Source organism: Dufourea novaeangliae, unplaced genomic scaffold (genome assembly GCF_001272555.1).
Source record: "Dufourea novaeangliae isolate 0120121106 unplaced genomic scaffold, ASM127255v1 scaffold187, whole genome shotgun sequence".
Classification (NCBI taxonomy): domain Eukaryota; kingdom Metazoa; phylum Arthropoda; class Insecta; order Hymenoptera; family Halictidae; genus Dufourea; species Dufourea novaeangliae.
Window position 1 is genome coordinate 507,558 of NW_015374075.1, and position 18,905 is coordinate 526,462.

Here is an 18,905-nt window from a genome sequence, read left to right on the forward strand (position 1 = left end):
TATACCGACAGTAACCGTCGGGGAACTGTCGTTTGTTCACCGTCATTCGTACCGGTTCCACTGGGACCGTACAACGGTCCCGATGACACTAGCCCGCGCGACGTGTGTCGACTGACATCGTCGTGTCGCGGAGATATTTTCTTACCTGGGGACCCTGAGGACGGGACCATCGACGGGGGGTCATCGTCCACGTCCAGTGCGACAGGAACCGGTCAGAATGGATAAAGACGTTCGACGGAAGTGCGGGAAAGTGCGACGTGCTCTGTTCCACCTGCTGCTGATAGTGGGGGGTAAGTTCCTCATCAGTGATCGAGACATGGATACGTCAAGTGTGTCGAGAGCAATTTTATCATCTGGATCCGAGACTTTCTCACGGTTGTACATTTTTCGTATATACGATCCTGTGAAAAAAGTTTGAGGATTTATGAGGGGTTGACGGTGAATGATTCTTGAGAAAGCTACCCTAAAAGCGCAAGAGGCGTCCCAGGTCCCCTGGAGAACGCGTTCCTGACTTTGAAAGTTCCCTCCCCGGTTCACTACCTTCGTTCCACTCGATCGTCCCGGAAACTTGGAGGTTCTGCTGATGCAGGAAGAAGGGCCGGGGATTACCTGGAACCTCCGAAATGGGGGTCGTTTAACGCCCGTTCCGCCGGTCGGCAGGAATCGTGTCGTTACGGTGGACTTTTGTCCGCCCCCGTGGAGATCCCTTTCGGATTACGAGGCGGGACCAATGGGTCCTCTTCAATTTCACCCCCCCCCCCCCCCCCCCCCCCCCCCCCCCCCCCACCCCAGTCTGACTCTGTCCCTTTCGATCACACTGGATCTCTAGGAGAACCTTCCGATTTCTGGACTGGAATATGCAAGTTCCATCCAAGTACCACTTAGCCTCCTCCCTTTAACTGGGCCACTTCCGCGGCCAATCCCCGGAATCTGCCAATTTTTCCCTCAACTTCGCCTAATGCCCGCGCTTGGATTCCGTCGGTGTCCGTAGAACCGTTGTGCCCAGATCGTTCCGTCGAAGCTTCTTTAACGAGTTTCTCGATCCGCTACGACTTCCCAGCGTCGATCCTATTGGTGATGGTCCCAGAGACTTTCGCATCGGCTCGTCCTCGATCTCCTTGGGTTTTCCGGTTGAATGACTCGCGGGAACGAGGCGAGCTACGGGGACAAATCGGAGTGAACGACGGAATTCAGTCTGTATAACGTGCTACACCACATACTCAGCAGTTTTTGGTGGAAGAAAGACCCCAAGGGATGCTCAGATCGTGTTCCAGGCTTGGTAACCAAACAAGCTTCTCTGTCTTCGTCACGATTCTGATCCTCGAGGAATATTGAAATCCAGTTTGATCGTTGTCTGATGGAAGGCGAATAATATTTCCGGCCAACCACCCCATATACGCGTCTGCTTTTCCATCGTTCGTATGGGCGGTACGGATGAGTCATTCTGAGCGAGGGATGAAGGGCGGGATTGCAGAGAATTGCGTGTTTGCGCTCGACTTGGATTTTATAGTAATAGTTCGAACGGAACTCGACTCATTAATACATATTTCTTATCGTTGTCTGGATTGAATGGGAGAGTATAGTGATTCGACGGTGTTGGTTGACCCTAGAGTTAAAGTGGTTGGAAAATTGATCGGTGAACTGATGGGTTCTCGGTGTTTGGAAGTTCCTTGGAGAATCAGTATTTCCTATGTAAACACTGATTTTTTTTTTTTTTAATATCGAATTGAAATTATGTCGAAAGTTTGTTTGCTTTATTGAAAGTTTCGTTGAGTTCAAAGTGAAGTACATATTATACTCAGCTTTCCGAACAATTTTTTCGTGTTTTGCATATCGTTCGTAAATCCATAAAATTCACAGTGTACCGATTAAATATGGTTCCGGTTACGGCCACAATTATTCTCTTGTTTCCTCCACGTGAACGATCTGTATACGGTTCGAAAATGGAACACACAAATGGTTGGAGAGTACTTTCCACTAATAAGCTTGAATCGATTCAACACGTTCTACACGACAATCGAGAACCACGATAATTCATGTATCGATATACAGTGACTCACACATTCATTCACAAACTTCTGCAATAATAATTAGGTGTGAAAACTTTTATTCAATTTCTACCATTCTATTCATCGAATACATTTTAATCGCTTCTTCTCCTTTCCGCACCAACAATTTGTAAAACGCATTTTTACCATTCTCTGTCGCGTATTCCGCCCCCTCCTCCCTCCCGTAACATCAGCGAAACTCCGAAAGTAATCTACAAATTGGCCATCGTGCATTCCCATTCAGAAAAGTTAATATTCCCCATTACCTTCTCTCCGCTTTTTCGTTCCCCAAATTCCCCCGCGAAAGGAGCCGTTGCCACCCCCAAGTTTCGAGAAATAATTTACCGTACGCGTGTTCGCCGCTTTCATCATCCCCCGGACCATTGCGTTCCCGAAAACTTTGTTGACTTCAATCTGCTAATTGCGCTCAGGTATTTTTTCCCCCTCTTGCATGTGTCCCGGGGTTTGTTCCTTGTCAGGAGTGAGAAAAAAGGCAGGAAGAATGAATAAAAGAAAAAAAAAACAACAACAAGATTTATGGATAAAACATGAACGAGTGTGTGGTAGTTAGCAGTGGCGGGGACGAATTTTGTTCTTCGGTATGTGCCGTGAAAGGTGCCATTCCTCCCCTGGTACGACGTAATATTGGCGTATAAGCGTGCTCCACGATTCATCCAATGTCTCGATGGAACGAAGAAGTCGTTCGTGAAAGAAAGAAAAAGAAAAATAACAGAAAGAGAGTAACCGAAGAAAAAGTATCTCGACTTTAATCTGGTAATTGCGGTTACGCGTCTCTGTGTCTCTATCTTTCTCCCCTCCACTCTTTTATTCGGCCGGCTGTTGCTGCCAGCCGGATAAAGAACGAGAAACAGAGGAATACGAATGCGCGGCTCGTTGCCACGCAATACACTTATTCCGTTCGCCCTGCAAGTGATTTTCCACAGGGTTTCCGTACCCCCTCCAGTTCGCCGGAAAAGCGATGCGCTGCTTAAGGGAAACTTCCGTAGTAAATTCTTAATTCGACTTTGTACACGTCCTACCGATCTCCCCTGTCTTCTCCCTTTCTCCTGTGATCTAATTCAATTCTGGTTAGGAAGGGGGAAGAGCTCGTGACGTTCCCGCAAGATTCGTTGCAACGCCCTGAAACGAACGAATCGAACCCACGGAAAGGGATGAGCGTTCACGTTGAAAGGATTGCTCTGTCCCTGGCTGCGTTGTTTCTCACCCGAGTTGGATGCTTCGAATTCGTCTTTGGATGGATCGTGGTCCCGTTTTTTCTTTGGATTCGATCGTGGATGGTTCTCGAAGGGATTCGTAGGGTTGTGGTTTTCGAAATATTGTTATGGAAAATGTTTTTAGAAGACGTTAATTGTGGTGGGGGTTGTGGTAACGATGAGTCGAATTCCACTCGGCTGAAACTTGACTGCAAGGGACCACCACTATTGACTCGGCGGACCAAGAGTTTGTCTTATGAGGAAGTTCAAACTACAGGTGTTCTCTGCTTCGGTTACCCTAAGTGACTCCGAGTTCTCTAACAACTTGACAATATTCTTCGAGGGTGTCCCAGACGTGGACCGAATTCACTTGGAATGAATGTTGTGTACTTATTTGAGTCGTTGGGGTTTGTAGGGTGGTTAGTGGTGTTTGTAGATGAGGAGGAAAAAGTGTTAGATATGATTCAATAACTCTTTATAATAGTAATTTGAGTCATCTCAGACTTTTTAATAATTTTGCTTCTTATCAAGCTTCTGTCCTCTTTATCATTTCTTGCGTGCTGTTATCTCACCATCTTGAATATAATTCTCGTCTTTACATCGTTTAGTAAAGTATGTATTTCTCGATGTATGATTCGAGAAAATATATTGAACTTAAAATGATCGCCCCATAATCGAAGGAAGTAGTGGATCACTGACAAGAAATTTTAAAGACATCATCATTATCCCTGAAAAGTGAATAGATTGTTGGTACATATAATGTTAAAAAAAGAACGAGTAGTCTAGATCCTCGTATAGCAACAACTCCAAATAATTCCTTGTTTATCAAAAAGTTCACTAAAAGCTCCAATATGAATTACAATGCATCTCATTACCATCCACAAGAATCCCTCTACACTCTGCAGTGAAATCGATAATTGATCTTCCCCATGAATCGCTTAATCCTTCTGTACCGTTTCAACGTCCTCTGAAATTTTCATCGTGGGCCCCCAGAGTCCAGGCGAAGACGGAGAAACAAGACAGTCCACGGCATGTCTCGTTGTTCTATTCACGGGAGCCCCAACAGCCAGCGGCAAATGAAATTCCTTAATCTAACGACGTTCTCCGGTGTCTCGGTTGATTCGAACCTGCTAATTGCATATCCGGCCAAGCCAGTTTCCCGTCTACGCCCCCCCCCACTCCGTGCCCGCGAGCTTTCTTATTATCGCGTTTTGTCGTCGTTCTCCTGGCAAACTTGCCGTTTTGCCGGCCAATTATTCCGAATTACTTCATCGAATTATCCGATCCCGTCGAGTTACACCGTTCAACGACTCGCGAGAGGGGGATGGCTCGCCTCGTAAATTAATCACGTTAACGCCCGCCCGTGGAAAGGTTGAAACGATCCGCGATCTCACGAGACGATGACTTCTTTTCTTCGATTTCATGAATTAACCGTGGTGATATCGAAAGGATACTGCTTGCAATATAAGGTACTGTAGTATATCGTCTAGAAGGACAACAAAAAATTAGTAGAGCAAATCCTCGACGAGTGCTCGAAGATTCCTCGGTACTGAGCATTAAATCTTTTATATACCAATTGCCAAATACGACTGAAACAAATATCATTGGCTTCAGAATTTCTAGCTCTATCATTGTGCTAACCAAACACTCATCGAGGATTCACTGCATTGGGCACAGAAAGATCAATTATAAGCTGTAATTGTAGATGTAAGGGGGTTGTACAAGAGGAATTTTTGTAATGATTTTGAAGGGTTCCTTTCAGAGAAACCGTCCTTTCTTCGAGGACTATAATACTGGTCTGAATTTAGATGGTAATTTCGAATGGCTTGCTCTGCGGGTGGGGACGTTGGGCATACAGTTTGTTATGCCATCTACAAGGTAGTTACTCGGGAAGAATGAGACTCAGGTGGATAAGGAACGAATACTAGGACGACGATCCTTTTGTTCTCGGGGGCTGTTCACAGTTTCACGACGAATTAACAATCGCTCTGGAGGGCGTCGTCGTAACCGACGGTGGAAATATCTGTTGTTGTTATTGACAGGAAGGCTTTTAAAGAAACTGCGCTGCCATTGGTGAAAGAACGACTCCTGGCTTGTCGTGAATTTTAAGGGACCACTCGTGATCACTTTGTTTTAGTTTCTTGAGCCGCGAAGTGCTCTCGAATTATCTCGAATTATAAGGAAACTGTAATTGTTGGGCTTTTGATATAACGGAGGATAAATACTGAGAGGAATCAGAGTCTCGAATCATAAAGTGGAACAGATCAACGACTAAGAAGTCATAAACGTATTAACAGGTTTTTACCTACTATCTTATGTCCAATAAAATATTAAGTACCGTGTTCATAAAAAATAGTTATTAGAGTGACTGTAGAATTTTAAGACTGCTCTACTTGTCTGACAAACGACAGATATATACTACTTGCACGGGAAAATACGATTACATAGTGCCTGATAGGATTTACAGCACACAGTGATTCACAAGTTTGTTCACGAAAAGCTGTCAGCTCTTGTTAACTAAATTATTTACCAAAACGCGACTTTTATTTCAAAATTGAAAAAAAATTGATTATAATCAGACGATGTAAGTTATTATTAGGAGAATATATAAATAGAGATTGCACAAAAGATTTGATACCAAGTTGTTATTTTAGAAGTCTGTAAACAAATGTGTGTCACTATATGTCTGACCAGACACTGTCATATACTACTCGATGGCTTGTCTGATTAATGATCCACCTTTACCACTTACATATAGAACCAAATAACCGGTTCTATTCGCAAATATTTTGATCCCTTCTCATAGTTTCTCAACGAATTCGTTTCAAGGAGGACCTACAGACATCCTATCGATCCCCGAACGGAAAATGTAGCAAAACTAGAGCGTCGAGGCTGATCATCATCCCGCGGTATCGAGGATCCGTTGCACCAAGAAAATCTGTTATCGCGTGCTCGGCTCCCCGGTAATCATCCGGCAAGCGAAATATTTTCACCCTCCGATTCCTCGATCCTCTGTCCATTGCGGTGGGCCCCTATTCTTCCATGTTCGACCATGCCCGGATCAAACGCGACGGCCAGGGGTGCGGGGGACGCGGACCGAGCAGAAGATTTCCTCGGGGCAAGGGGTATTCAAGATGCGCCTTCGTCGACGATACATTGTTTCCTTTTCGAATTTCTTCCCTTGTCTTTTTTCCCTCCCATCTTCTTTGAAATCCCTGCACCAGAGATCCAGAAATGAAGGCTGGAAGGGAGGAAGGTTGGGCCGTCGTTTGGTGCACAGATTCGAAGACCTCATCGACTTCATCCTCCCTCCAGCCGATTGTTCTGCCACTCGTGTTTCAACCGTTGCTCGTCATCTTCTTGGCCTTTGTTCCTGGAAGTCTTTCGACGGTCTCATTGCTGACGGAGACCGGTACAGGGGAAGGGGGAAAAGGATTCTCAGAGGCATGTCGCCTCGGACACTCGATCCACCGTTGAGAGGGTAGTTTTATTTCGTTTCCAGCGGTCCAGAGCGTGTCCCCCCTTTTAACGATTCTTTCAGCCTCTGACCGTTTTGTAACTCTACCTCCCCTTCCCTACGCTCTCTCGAATCCCCTCTGTGCTTTCTCGTTGTTCTGTATCGTGTACGTGTCCGGAATTCCTCTTGTTGCACTCCTCGGATCGATTCGACGGAAGGATGCTCGCACGTCGATGGTGTGCTCTAGCTCGTCCTGAGAGCACTCGTGACTCGTTATCATTCATCGTTGTCGAATTCGACTGGTTCAAATCGGCTTTGGTTAATCGTCACGCTTCCGATGCGATAGGACAGCTGAGATTCTGCGCCCACGAGGCACTGGCAGCTGTTGGTAGTAGAATAACCAGAAATTGATCAGACTTTCCACGAGTCTGATGAAGCTGGGAATTGGTAACATAATAATTTCGAAATACTGCTGTATTTTTACGTAATAAGAAGCGATAAATTACTGGAATAAGATTGCATCAATGCAACGAAGTTGTATGTTTATTTGTTTTTGGTAGGACCGACGATGAACAAAGTTGTGACACGATGGTACTGTACTTTGTCACCCAACAAAATTCTCCTCCTCGTCTTCCCTCCACCGTGGAGTTTTCAACAACCACGACGAAATACAGTATGCAAACATAATGCTGTTGTGCCATGTCAGGACTCTTCTTTCTATGACGCATCTCGAGCCGATGTCTCCCTAAGGTATCCTCTTCCGAATACTTCAATGACTGTCAATCCGTTCCATATATGAATCTTTGTTTTGCCTGTATCGTAACATATTTCGAATGGTCTGACTATGTACAGTTCTATTTAACTTGTCTCGTTATACATACTGCTTGTTCGACTGATGATTCCATTTAGTAACACAAGACTGTTTTTCTAAAAGAAAATTTATTTGACCTTAAGGGTTAATAACCCTATTTTTCATCGTAGATTTTATGAGTCTATTCCATTCTGCTTCTCAACAGAATCTCGTTCTCCGTCATTGTTCGAAAATGGATACATTCGGTGCACTTGCTTTTATCCCTAATAGCCCCATTCCATTTGTCGGACCAAGTACAATCCCATTCGACTTGATCATAGGCGGATAAGCTTGTTCCTGCTTATTCGACGACCTTATTGTTCTTCATCCGAAACAGACAGCTTCTTTGTCTTCGTCGGAGCCACAAACCAACGATCTATCTGCTTAATTAACAACAATAGAAACTTACTTGCATTCAACGGGATTACCACGACGCTGTTCGTCTACGAACGTCACGGCTGTTCCCTTAACCGTCACAACATTTCCAATTTCTCTCTCTCACTCTTTCGCTTAACCGACAAGGTTGAAACGGAAAACCGTTTTCAAGGGAAAAGAGGAGACGTCGATAAATAGCAGTCGCCTTCGATTGGACTTTTATTCGAGAAATCAAGTTAATCTGTACCGCCGGTTTACCGTTTTCCCATCGATTTCCATCTCCACTTCGCGCCCGTTTCAATTGGTGCTCGATGTCGCGGAAGAAACAAAGGATCAAAGGGGACACCTCCGTCCTGCGATTCCAATCTTTTTTTTTTTCCTCTTTCTCGTCGAACGAACCTCGGCGAATCCACGCCCCGGAATCAACGTTCCTTCCAGCTCGTACGCGTTAGATCCACCACGAACTTCCGTTCTTTCTCTCTCTACCTTTTCCCGCCTCTTCTCCCCCTTTTCTGTCCATCGAGTCTGGGATTTTAGCCCGGTGTGTATCGATCTGATCTATCGCGTGTGTACAGGTTATCCCAGGACTTGAAAGGGTCGAGAGAGGGGACTCTCTGCGCTCGATAAGCTCCGCGCAATTTTTCGTTTAACATGGCCGTGCATCGAACAACGGGTACATTGGTCTCCTTGTTTATGGAACGTGGAAACGCGCTTGTGTTGTTGATAAGGAAAATCTGGGTCACGCTAGAGACCTCTTCGAGGGTCCTGACGACGGCCTTGCGTTTTTCATGCGGCGGTAAGGGCACTGCGGACCTTCTGCCGCGGCTGAATCACGAAGCATAGAATCCCAACGGAGAAATTCACGAAAAGTCTTTGGTCACGATGCAGAACAGCCATTACGTGGAAAACTATGTCCACGGAGTTTCGTGGCGTTGCGTGCTCGGGCGATACCTCAACTACAAAGGGTGTTCCATTTAAATCTAGTCACTGGAATATCTAATGTTTCAGACAAAAGTCAAATGGTATTAGGTGCCACACTTTCACTCACATAAGAAATCGTGCTCCCTGATACCATTTAACTTTTGTCTGAAACATTTCCTAATATTATTAACAGTTTCGGAGATATTGGAGCGGGTCTATTTAAATGGGACACGTTGTATACAGGGTGAGTCACTTAAATTTACTCACAAACTACTAGTACAAGAAAATATTTCAAACGTAGTTTCCGCGTACATTACTTCTGCAGTAGAATATACTACTAAAAAAATAATAAGTAAATTAGGTGGTACAGTTAAGTGACTCACCCTGTATATTGACCATGTTTACTGGCATTGAACACCAGCCTGTTTTAACTTCTGTGTCGAGTTACATCGCGTGCATATTATTCTCCGTGCAACGCCCTATTTTCCTGACGAACCCAAGGTAACCACAATGTAAGGGTGACTTTCGATAGATATGAGTATAATTTCAGAATGTATGCCAAAATTGGGTATTTAAGGGTGGCATATGACGGAGAAGAGGAGGAGTATATTGATGTCACATGCGTGTGTAACGTCGAGGATCACTACTGAAAAACAGGCCGATAACGATGTAGTTCGATAGGGGGGTGGCCTTAGGGGGGTAGTTGGAAGGTGGTAGGGGAACGAGAGCATCGTCGACGATGGTCCCGGAGTGTTTCCTTTGCCGCGTTACCAGTCCGGAATCGAGGCTCGTTACTATCCCCCCAGGCACGAGCGAAGTTTTCGTCGTAATGGAGGGCGAAACGGCCGTGGATTCGCCCGCTTCTTTATTCATCGCTCGCAAATTGTTACCCCCTACCCCCACCCCGTCTCCTCCGTGCCCAGGTCCAGGTCCCACGAGCCGAGAGAACGGAAAAAAAAAAAAACGTCAGACGAAGGCGGTGCGAGTCAATTAGTTCGTTACGCCGCCTGCGGACGATTTTATTTCAATCGAGCGGAGGAACTACCCCCTCGCCCCACCCTTTCTCGTTTCCTTCCGATTCCCTCGAAATTTCAATGCCGCCGGGGAAAAGTATCTCATCTGCGAAAATGTCCCCCTTTTCATCGGGCGAGAAGACCCGTCGCTCGATGAATTTCACGAGTGAGGTCCTTGAATTACAATTAACACCTCGAGCCACCCCTATTTTGTGCGATTAGTGCAGGAAGAATAATACGACGGACTTCGAGATTGAGTTTCGAATCGTCAAGTAGCTATAATTTCGTCTGAAGTGACATTTATATTTCTGGGAAGTTTGGGAGATTGCTTGGAAGAATATTTCTCTGGTAATAATAAAGAAACTAATTTCCGAAGTACAGAAAAACAGCGGTGAGTGTTTAAAGTGCTCAGACCTAACCCAGCACTTGGGGGAGGGGGCATTCGAATGCTAATCAATGATTTACTTAGTATAGTAAGAAAACTGAATAAATGTAAGGGATTGTGTTTCGGCGAACAGCCTGGGCAACATAGTTTCTGTGTTATTATTCTTAATTAAGATGCTATCGACTATAGGGTAATACAGGATAATATATTCTACTAAAAACAGATCTGCAACGAATATTAAACAGTTCAGAAACTTTCCACGAACGGTGCAAGTGCGTATTCCAATTGCCTGACCATGTACAGTCCTATTCTACTTGTCATTCTACTTCCGTAGCTATGCACCGTAATCACACTCCAGTTGCCTGCCTCTGCACAATCTAGATACCGCATTATTTAACTTACGGGACACATACAGCTTCATGTACTGCTTGTCTGATTTAACACGAACCTATTCCACTGCGACGTATCTGAACAATCTTGAGCCTTTTTTTTCCTGTCCCAAAGCCAGTTACAGAGGCTCCATGATATTTCTACGAATGTTTAACGCTCCCTAAACGTTCCGATTCGCGAATTCGAGTCGAATTAACACTCTAGAGTGGTCGAGCTCTTCGGTTTCAATGTAGAAAAGAGTACCAGCACGATTTTCCAGTGTGTTCGTCCAGTATCTCGAGGGCTAGCGTTGATCTCTTCTTCTCGTTCAGTCGTGCGGACGGGTCGTACGAGGGTAGTTATCGATAGACACAAGTATCACGAATCGTATCGTGCTTTCCCCCCTTACCCCACTCACCGTGTATACCACTTGACCCTCGTTCACGGCGAACACGTTCCGTTCACCCCCTCCCCCTCCGTGTAATCATTTGTCAGAATCGTTCTAGGACGTTTTCGAAAAATTCCGTTCGAGGCGAGAGAACACTTTTTCCCCCTCCCCGAAGAAGCTAAACAATTCGCCTCCGCAGTCGGGGGTACGAACGGGGCTACGTGACGATTTTCTGAAATATTCTTCGCAAACAATTCGGTGGAAATCAAAGGCCGTGGTGCACAAGCACGGGGAACCTACGTGACAATACTTTAGAGCGTTTCTGTAGCCACGGGACCCACCTCGAAGAATAAACAACTCCCTAAAAGAATTTCGCGAACATATAAACTACTCCATTCCCCGTGTACAGTAAATCTTCGATGAGTGTCCGAAGACTCCTCGGCATTGATCATGGAATATTTCATAAACTAATGGTCATATTTGTGTGATATAAATATCATTGGTCTCAGAATTCCTAGCTGTATTACTGTGCTAAATCTAATTAAAAAGTCAATGTTACACCTGGGGATTTCTACTTGTCAGTGCCCAGGAGCCTTCGACAGTCATTGAGGATTTACTGCACGTTCAAATGTTCCTTCTCCTATGAATTCCAGAAGCGTTTTACCCACCGCTGTTATGGTAGTCGAGTAAAATGTACTTCTGAGTACATATTTTTTGAAATAATAAATCGACCGTTACGACACCTTGCGAACGGCTGATTCTACGCAAAAGTCATCGATACGGCGCCTACCCACCCCCTTTAAGCCTTATTTATTATACCGATCGCCTATGTGGAGCTCGATTCCAGCGAACAGGGTGGTTCGAGCTCGCGCCTTGGGGGCAAACCTTGCCACCTGATCTTGATTTGTTGCCCAACGACTCCGCTTACGCTTGTACACGGACTTACACGAGCCATCCAGGGCGTCGTGAAGCGATAACGTGGGCTGCATGGGAAGAAACGCGAATAAATTCGTGTTCAATCCCTTCTACGGAACGGTGTTTTAAGTTCCTAGGATGGGGGTGGGAAAGATGAGCGTAATCTCAACGACGCGAATAAATCACGCACACTTCACTGTGAATTTGATCGTATCGTGTTGCCACTAATGCGAATTAAAGAAAAGTTCTGCATAAAAACGTGGTCCGACTTCGACATGCGGTAAGAAGTAGAAAATAATTTCTTTTTATATTATTTATACAGAAATTCAACAACGGTTAAAGAAACTTATTAAATGACATGTTATGTGTACTGTACAATCCAGCTACATGATTTGTTTCCAGAGTAATTCTTTTGTTTAAACAGTACATTAAAAGGATAGCACTTTTTTTTCATTTTTCTGGTCAACTATTAATCCATTTTCTTGTAAATTTGTATATGAAAACTATATACCCAAATATAAAATACGGATAAATTGGAATGTTGATTTTTGCATTATTAAAAACAGCTATTATATTTTAAGTTTTCTCGTATTTTGTGTAAGTTGGAGAATTTACTTAAATACAAACATAACATAAAAAAGCATTAAAAAGGAATACATACACATCGAATTGTATACCTCCGCTTTTTCGAAGTCTGTTAAAAAGAAGCACGAAACGGTCGAAACGATCCACCTAAATCTAAATACACAGACGCACAGTTGATGAATATTCCGTGTGCGTTCCCGGAAACGCGGCCGCGTGCTGTTGCATGCTTTTGTCCACCCCCCTCGACATGAAATTGCTGATCTCGGGGCTAATCGATTCGGAATAATGAGCCTGGGCTCCACTAGGCGCAGTTTACCGTACGCATTATATTCTGTTTCGAGTGCACGGCCAATCGTGAATGAGCTCGTGGATTTTTGTTCGCGATCAAAACTTCGCCACCCTCCCCGGTTTAAAAGACTGTCGGGTAATAATTAATTAACACGAGCTTCCGCGTGTTATTCCGCGGGCATTGGGGTCAATTAACTGAATTATTCGTTCGTTATACACGATGTTTCCCTGAGCTAATAAACGTGTCACACTGTATTTTTCAGTGTACAGGACGAGGCACATAAAACGGTCCACCTGAATATCTTGTTACGGGCGATAGAAGAAAATCAAACTATCATGGTGTCGAGGAGCACATAATTTTAATATTGTTCTGATAGGTGGACGCGTAGAGATCATATGAAGGTCAATTTGGTTTTTTTAAATGGAAAAATATGTTGCTTCACGTACCATCTAGTAGAGCATTTTAAGACGCGTACAATAACCTATTTATAAAAACCTCTACGCGTCCACCTATCAGAAAACTATTCACATCAAATTATATGCTCCTCGATACAATACAAGCTTGCTTTACTATCTCCAGTGACAATCGAGATATTCAGATGGCTTGTTTCAGCTGCCTCATCCTCTATGTAGGAAACACCTAATCGCCCATTCACCCCTTGTGACTCACGTTCGGAGTAGATAGATCGCTCTAACATTCGTCGTTCGGAATATTACTAGCAATGTCGATTTGACGGGTTTCTTTGATTACGACGTCAGTTCGTAATTACCTCATCGACACAGGTAATTCGAGCCTCGATTACGAGCACTCAACCGTATTCGGATATGATCCTCTAATCAGCGTTGATCTCTGCGAACCAATTATCTACGATCAGGTCTGCAGCCGGATGGGCTAATCAATTAATATTCACCTGCTATCCAGGACGTTCATGGCACGTTTCGAATTAGTTTCAGTTCCTGAAATCTATGTAAGTTAGGGGTTGTCTGGTCAGGCCCAACCCCGTTGGAAAAAATCGTCTCTGCCTGACACGACCTAAATACTAGAGCGCTGGGGATGACGATGAAATTCAGGTGGGAAATTCAGTCGAACGAAACGTTCGATCGGGTGAATTCGATTGAATTCATTTTGGGGGTTGCAGAGGGGATTGTTCGAGGGGAGAAAAAACCCGCTCGCCTATTATTGCGCGATCGTTTTTGGACCGTGGCCGCCACCTGCAACCCTCTGCTCGTTTTCATATTAATTCCCTTTTTTTCCACGCCGCGGAAAATGTTTTTTTCTCTTGTCCAGGCCGGCAACCAGCCACGGGACAACGACAGTAATTCGCGATTTCGCGTAGCCGGATGCGTAACTGTTTCGAACGATTTCCCTGTGTTTCTCTGTTTTTGCAAGATTTCCCTTCTGGACGTTAGCTTTCGAATAACCGTCCGAAACATTCCACGTCGTCGATGGAGACACGGCCTTAGTGGAATGGTTTTTAACGGATTGAGTATGGAAATCGGTTCTAGGGTTGAGCTATTCGTATTTTTGAACAGATGGCTGACCATACGCGAAGCTACTCTACTGGCCGGCACAAATACGCGTTTGTTCCGCTTGCTTAAGTACATATTGGATTGTCCTATTTGTCTGATCGCGTATATGGACTCGGACCACCTGCCGGGATATGCACAGGCGAACGCTACTTCGAGTCTATACGTGGTAGCCTAATAGTTCACCTGGAATATCTCCGTTGTTTTTAGAGATACGGAAAAACTGTACTCAGAAAAGTTGTATGGTAGAGTAGGTTACATGCAGGTAATTTCTTCTGCTAGTGGAGGGTTTTCGGACACTTCAAGGTTATCTGTATTTTATTTATTTATTTTAATAATAATTAGATGTTTAGACGATTTCAATGACCTCCAATGCAAGGTCATCCGAGAATAAATAAAGGAGTAAGTAGGTATGCTATATGAACTGAGTTATTGGGCCACGGTTATTATGCATTTATAGCCTACAGGGCCCTCCAAAAAAAAATAAAAGACAAAACTTTCATCTGTAGCAACGAGTTTTGCTCTTGTCCAATAAATACAAACATTCTTCACTCGAAGCTACATAGAATCACCTCTATCTGTCTGACCATAAACGGTCCTATTCTCCTGTTTTTTATAACAGTGTATTGTACTGGTACAGCACAGCCGAATTTATTTCGAAGGACTGATTTTACTATCGAACGGTCGGTAATGCTCCGAGAACGATTCTTCGGTAACTATTGACGGGGCAAATAGAGGAAATTCGAAGTCTCGCGTGGAAATAATACCGTGGTTGCAATCTGGGAATCGGGACTCTCCCCCAGAGTTCGATAACGTCGGAAGAAACTTCAAATTACTTCGGTCCAATTGAATCTTCGGGCAGAAATATCCCGAAGTGGCAGCCATACGTGGCTCGTAAGTTCGCCGTAATCCATATTCACGCGGGAAGGGAGGGCGAAAGGATCAAACGATGGGAAAGGAGCAGCTCGGAGAATGCATGGAAATTCAGGGAAGTCTGATCTGGGGGAAAAAGGGGGGAGAAGAGGGGGCGTGTAGTACTGGAATCCGTGGCGGCAAAGAGATCCCGGGGCAATAGGAAGAATCAAAGAGAGGCAAAGGATGGGAATTTAAAGAGAAACGTTTCACGTCCGTAATTCCGTAAACGACTTACGATTCGGGTTTGGCGCGAGAACATCGTGAAACATTCTCGAGTAAACGTGCCTCCTCGAAACTAGACCGTGAGGATGAGGATAAACTTCGGAGAAGCTTCTCAAAGACTTCGAGGCAACGAAGAAAAGAAAAACACCGATGATCCAGGAAAACTGATGTTTTTTTCTTTTTTATTAAAAAAAAAAACGAGAGGAGCGACAAGCAACAATGCCACCCGATATGAGATCCTTTCAGAAATCGCCGCGGGACCTTTCACCTTTGTGCGCCCAGCTTTTAATTTCGTTCGCATCAGACGCTTTCGAGTGAGCTTCTTCACAAAGGACAAGTGAATGGGTATTTTCTTTTTTTGAACGCTCGACGACCGTCATAAAGCGACTCGTTATTGTAATGACTGAATTATGAGCTGGAAAGTCTTATCCCTCTTCTGTTCCGTGAATGGGGAGGAAATTGTGGACGGGCTAACTGTCGAGAGGACGCGGGAATGTTCGTATTGTGAGGGTATAATACAAATTGCTCCGTTGTCTCACTTAACGATTGTAAAGCTGCACTTTTATATGATAGCAATTGTCACCAATGGTAAAAGCTCTCCTTTGAATCTAATGACTGCTTCTACGGGCGAACGTGGGATTTTTAAAGCGATGTATTTTACTGAAATATTTTTCTTCTGTGACGTTGTTTTGCTTGTCTTCTAGAGCATATGTTTAATCTACTAAATAGAACATGATTCCATCACTATAGGATATTTCAAGGCTCTAATCTCAATCCTCTTAGTATTTGACAATTTTTCTGTGTACTATCTACAAATACCTTGGATAATCCGTATTTTTCAGGACACTCATTAAAATGAATACATTTTTTCTAAAAAGTAAAATAATTATTCGTCACTTTTAGTATTAGGATTTTTAATTTGTGTTTCGGTTTTTGGGTGCTAGATGATTTTTAATCTCTAAAGAGCTTGCACAATAAAATAACTGAAGGATTCAATATTCAATACTCCCTAACGTATTTCATAAAAAAACTGTCTACAGCGTCGTGCCTTTTCTTTTGGGTTTACTTCATTTGCTCTCAAGCATTCTCGCTCTCACTTCTACCAACATACACACACACATCGCCTGACATGACACACTTACACCCTACATATCTCACAAATTAATCTGCCAACCTATTTCCATAAGATTCTACTGAGTACGTCTGACCCCACACCGCCCTAATCTACTTAATATTCTACATCGACAGTACCTGGCCGTCTGCCCAGGTGCGGTATAAACCTACTTACTCGTCTACACAAAACCTTCCGAAAATTCTATTCTACTGTCCCAGCACCTTAAATAATTCTATTCCACCTGCCCAACCAAATTGAATCTGTACTACTACCAGCTTCATTGAATCCACTATTGAGTAACTCTCCGTCAGACCAGGGGCTACCAAAACAGCAAATTAAATTTCCGACCGGTATAACCCACCGTGGAATGTTCACGGGGACCTTTTCACGCCTGAATCCATTTGTTCGACACCTCTTGCACCCCCAAAACGTTCGTAACGGGAGGGTAGCAGAGATGAAATCGTCCTGGGGACATATTCCACGGATTTCAGTCCCGCGGTCCTGGTATTCGTCGGCGCAACAAACGACGCTCGTCAACGACGATTCATAACGAGTCATGCTCCACCCCCACCCCCTAGTTCCTTCCAATCAGCCGGTTCCACGATTAAATCAGAGCGAACACGGAAAAGAGGGGTGGCCCGCGGGAATCACGGTGAAGAACGAACGGACCAAGGAACGAGAGTAATTTCGCATAGTGCCTAAGGGAGGCCGGAGGGCCGACCCTTTTAATCGTGGTCTCACACCTAACCGTCGATGAAATTATTCGCCGTTGGCGGACGCCACGTCGACCGCCAAAAGGGAGAGAGAGAGAAAAAAAAAGAAGGTTCCGTATGCGACCATTTTCTGGCTCTCTGAACCGCAAAAAAAGTCACCTCGGCCTGGACCACAGGGCGTGCGCCCACACACACACATCGTCGAGCGGTTTCCTTCCACGCTGGACGAAGCGCCGTCGTTGTTGGTCACGCTCGGTTGAGCGGAACCGAAACCGGAACCTATTTGGAGAATTACATCCGGAAGCATTTCCCGTTTTCTCCCGCCGCTGTCCCGTCGGCTTATTTATGTTCACGGTTTTTCCCCCCCACGACGGATTCTCTCATCTTTTTTCTATTCCACGGTATCTCTCTGTTCGTCTGGCCTTGCAGAGAGTCGATACGCAAGATGGCTCGAATTCTCTTCGTGATTCGAAAGGAGTTGACTCAAGGAACATACGCCTTTTACTTGTCTTGTCGAGACCTGGCTATACTTTGGCTGTGCGATGTGTAAGGCGACTCTGGTTGTTTCGCTGTGTACGGGACGAGTCACGTAACTTGTTCGCTCCGAGGTGCTTCTAAATTATGTGCTCTAGGAAATAGGGGTCTATTGAGAGATTGGACGGCATCGAAGGGAACTATGGTGCACGAACAATTTTTATAAATAGTCTATTTGGTTATGAGGTATCAAGGTGACCTTCAAAGATGAAGGGATAATGAAGTTCTGTTCTGTAAATTTTCTTCTCTTCAACTTCTCTAAAGTTCTTAAATTTCTGTTTAAGAAATCTTTGTTCACTGTGTATGTGATATGTTAAATATCGTTGATGAAGAGCCTCGTCATTTTATGGAAAACTATTGTTTTCGTTTCAGTTTGAAAACTTTTGGTACAGACCGTCAAGATCTGAACTTCATGTCTGATTGCATATAGATTCATTCTACTTGTTTCAACGGGTACTCGATGAAATTACGTGGGCGTATCTGTCTTGTTAGGGATACTCTTTAACACGTCGACTGTCACAGTGAAAAAGGCCGTACGTAGCCAGACATATTTCAAGTTACATTGTGACAGTAATAGTACGCAAAACTTTGTAACAGTATTTTAATAGTCCACCCTCTATGCAATTTACGTGTCACAGATATTTCAATGATATCACGTGTTCCATATTATTAATTCCCAAGGATTTCTATGTCAAACATTTCACGGTTTACACAAAATTATTAACAAAATTCACGGTTGGCGAGGGGCCACGGAATAAGGTACATTCTGCACGATTCCCCTCTCGCGATAAATCCTTACCCTCCACTCGAGCCACCGCTACGAACACTTGTTTACCAGTTTCCTCGCTCGGAGAACATTCCTAATTTGCATTGTTGCTCCCCTCGCGGCGGAATAAGGTCGCGCGATTTTCTGCTTAAAATTCCCGGCTGTGTTCCTATCCGGATGCGCCCCCTGACGTCTTAGACACCGTTCCCATTCAAAAACACATAGACCTGCCCTCCTTTGAGCGTAGCCGGGATATTAGAGAAGTTGGGAAATATGGAGCCAAGTGAAATCGGTATTCCAGAAATT

At 44.4% G+C, this 18,905-nt stretch overlaps 1 protein-coding gene across 1 annotated transcript in view; it reads left to right on the top strand.

The window, feature by feature from the left end:
• The first annotated feature begins 217 nt into the window (after positions 1 to 217).
• Positions 218 to 18,905, top strand: part of LOC107190505 — a 114,791-nt gene continuing 96,103 nt past the window's right edge. Inside the window, exon 1 of the mRNA XM_015579315.1 lies at positions 218 to 290. Within this exon, the coding sequence (XP_015434801.1) occupies positions 218 to 290 (73 nt within the window). The remainder of the gene's footprint in view (positions 291 to 18,905) is intronic.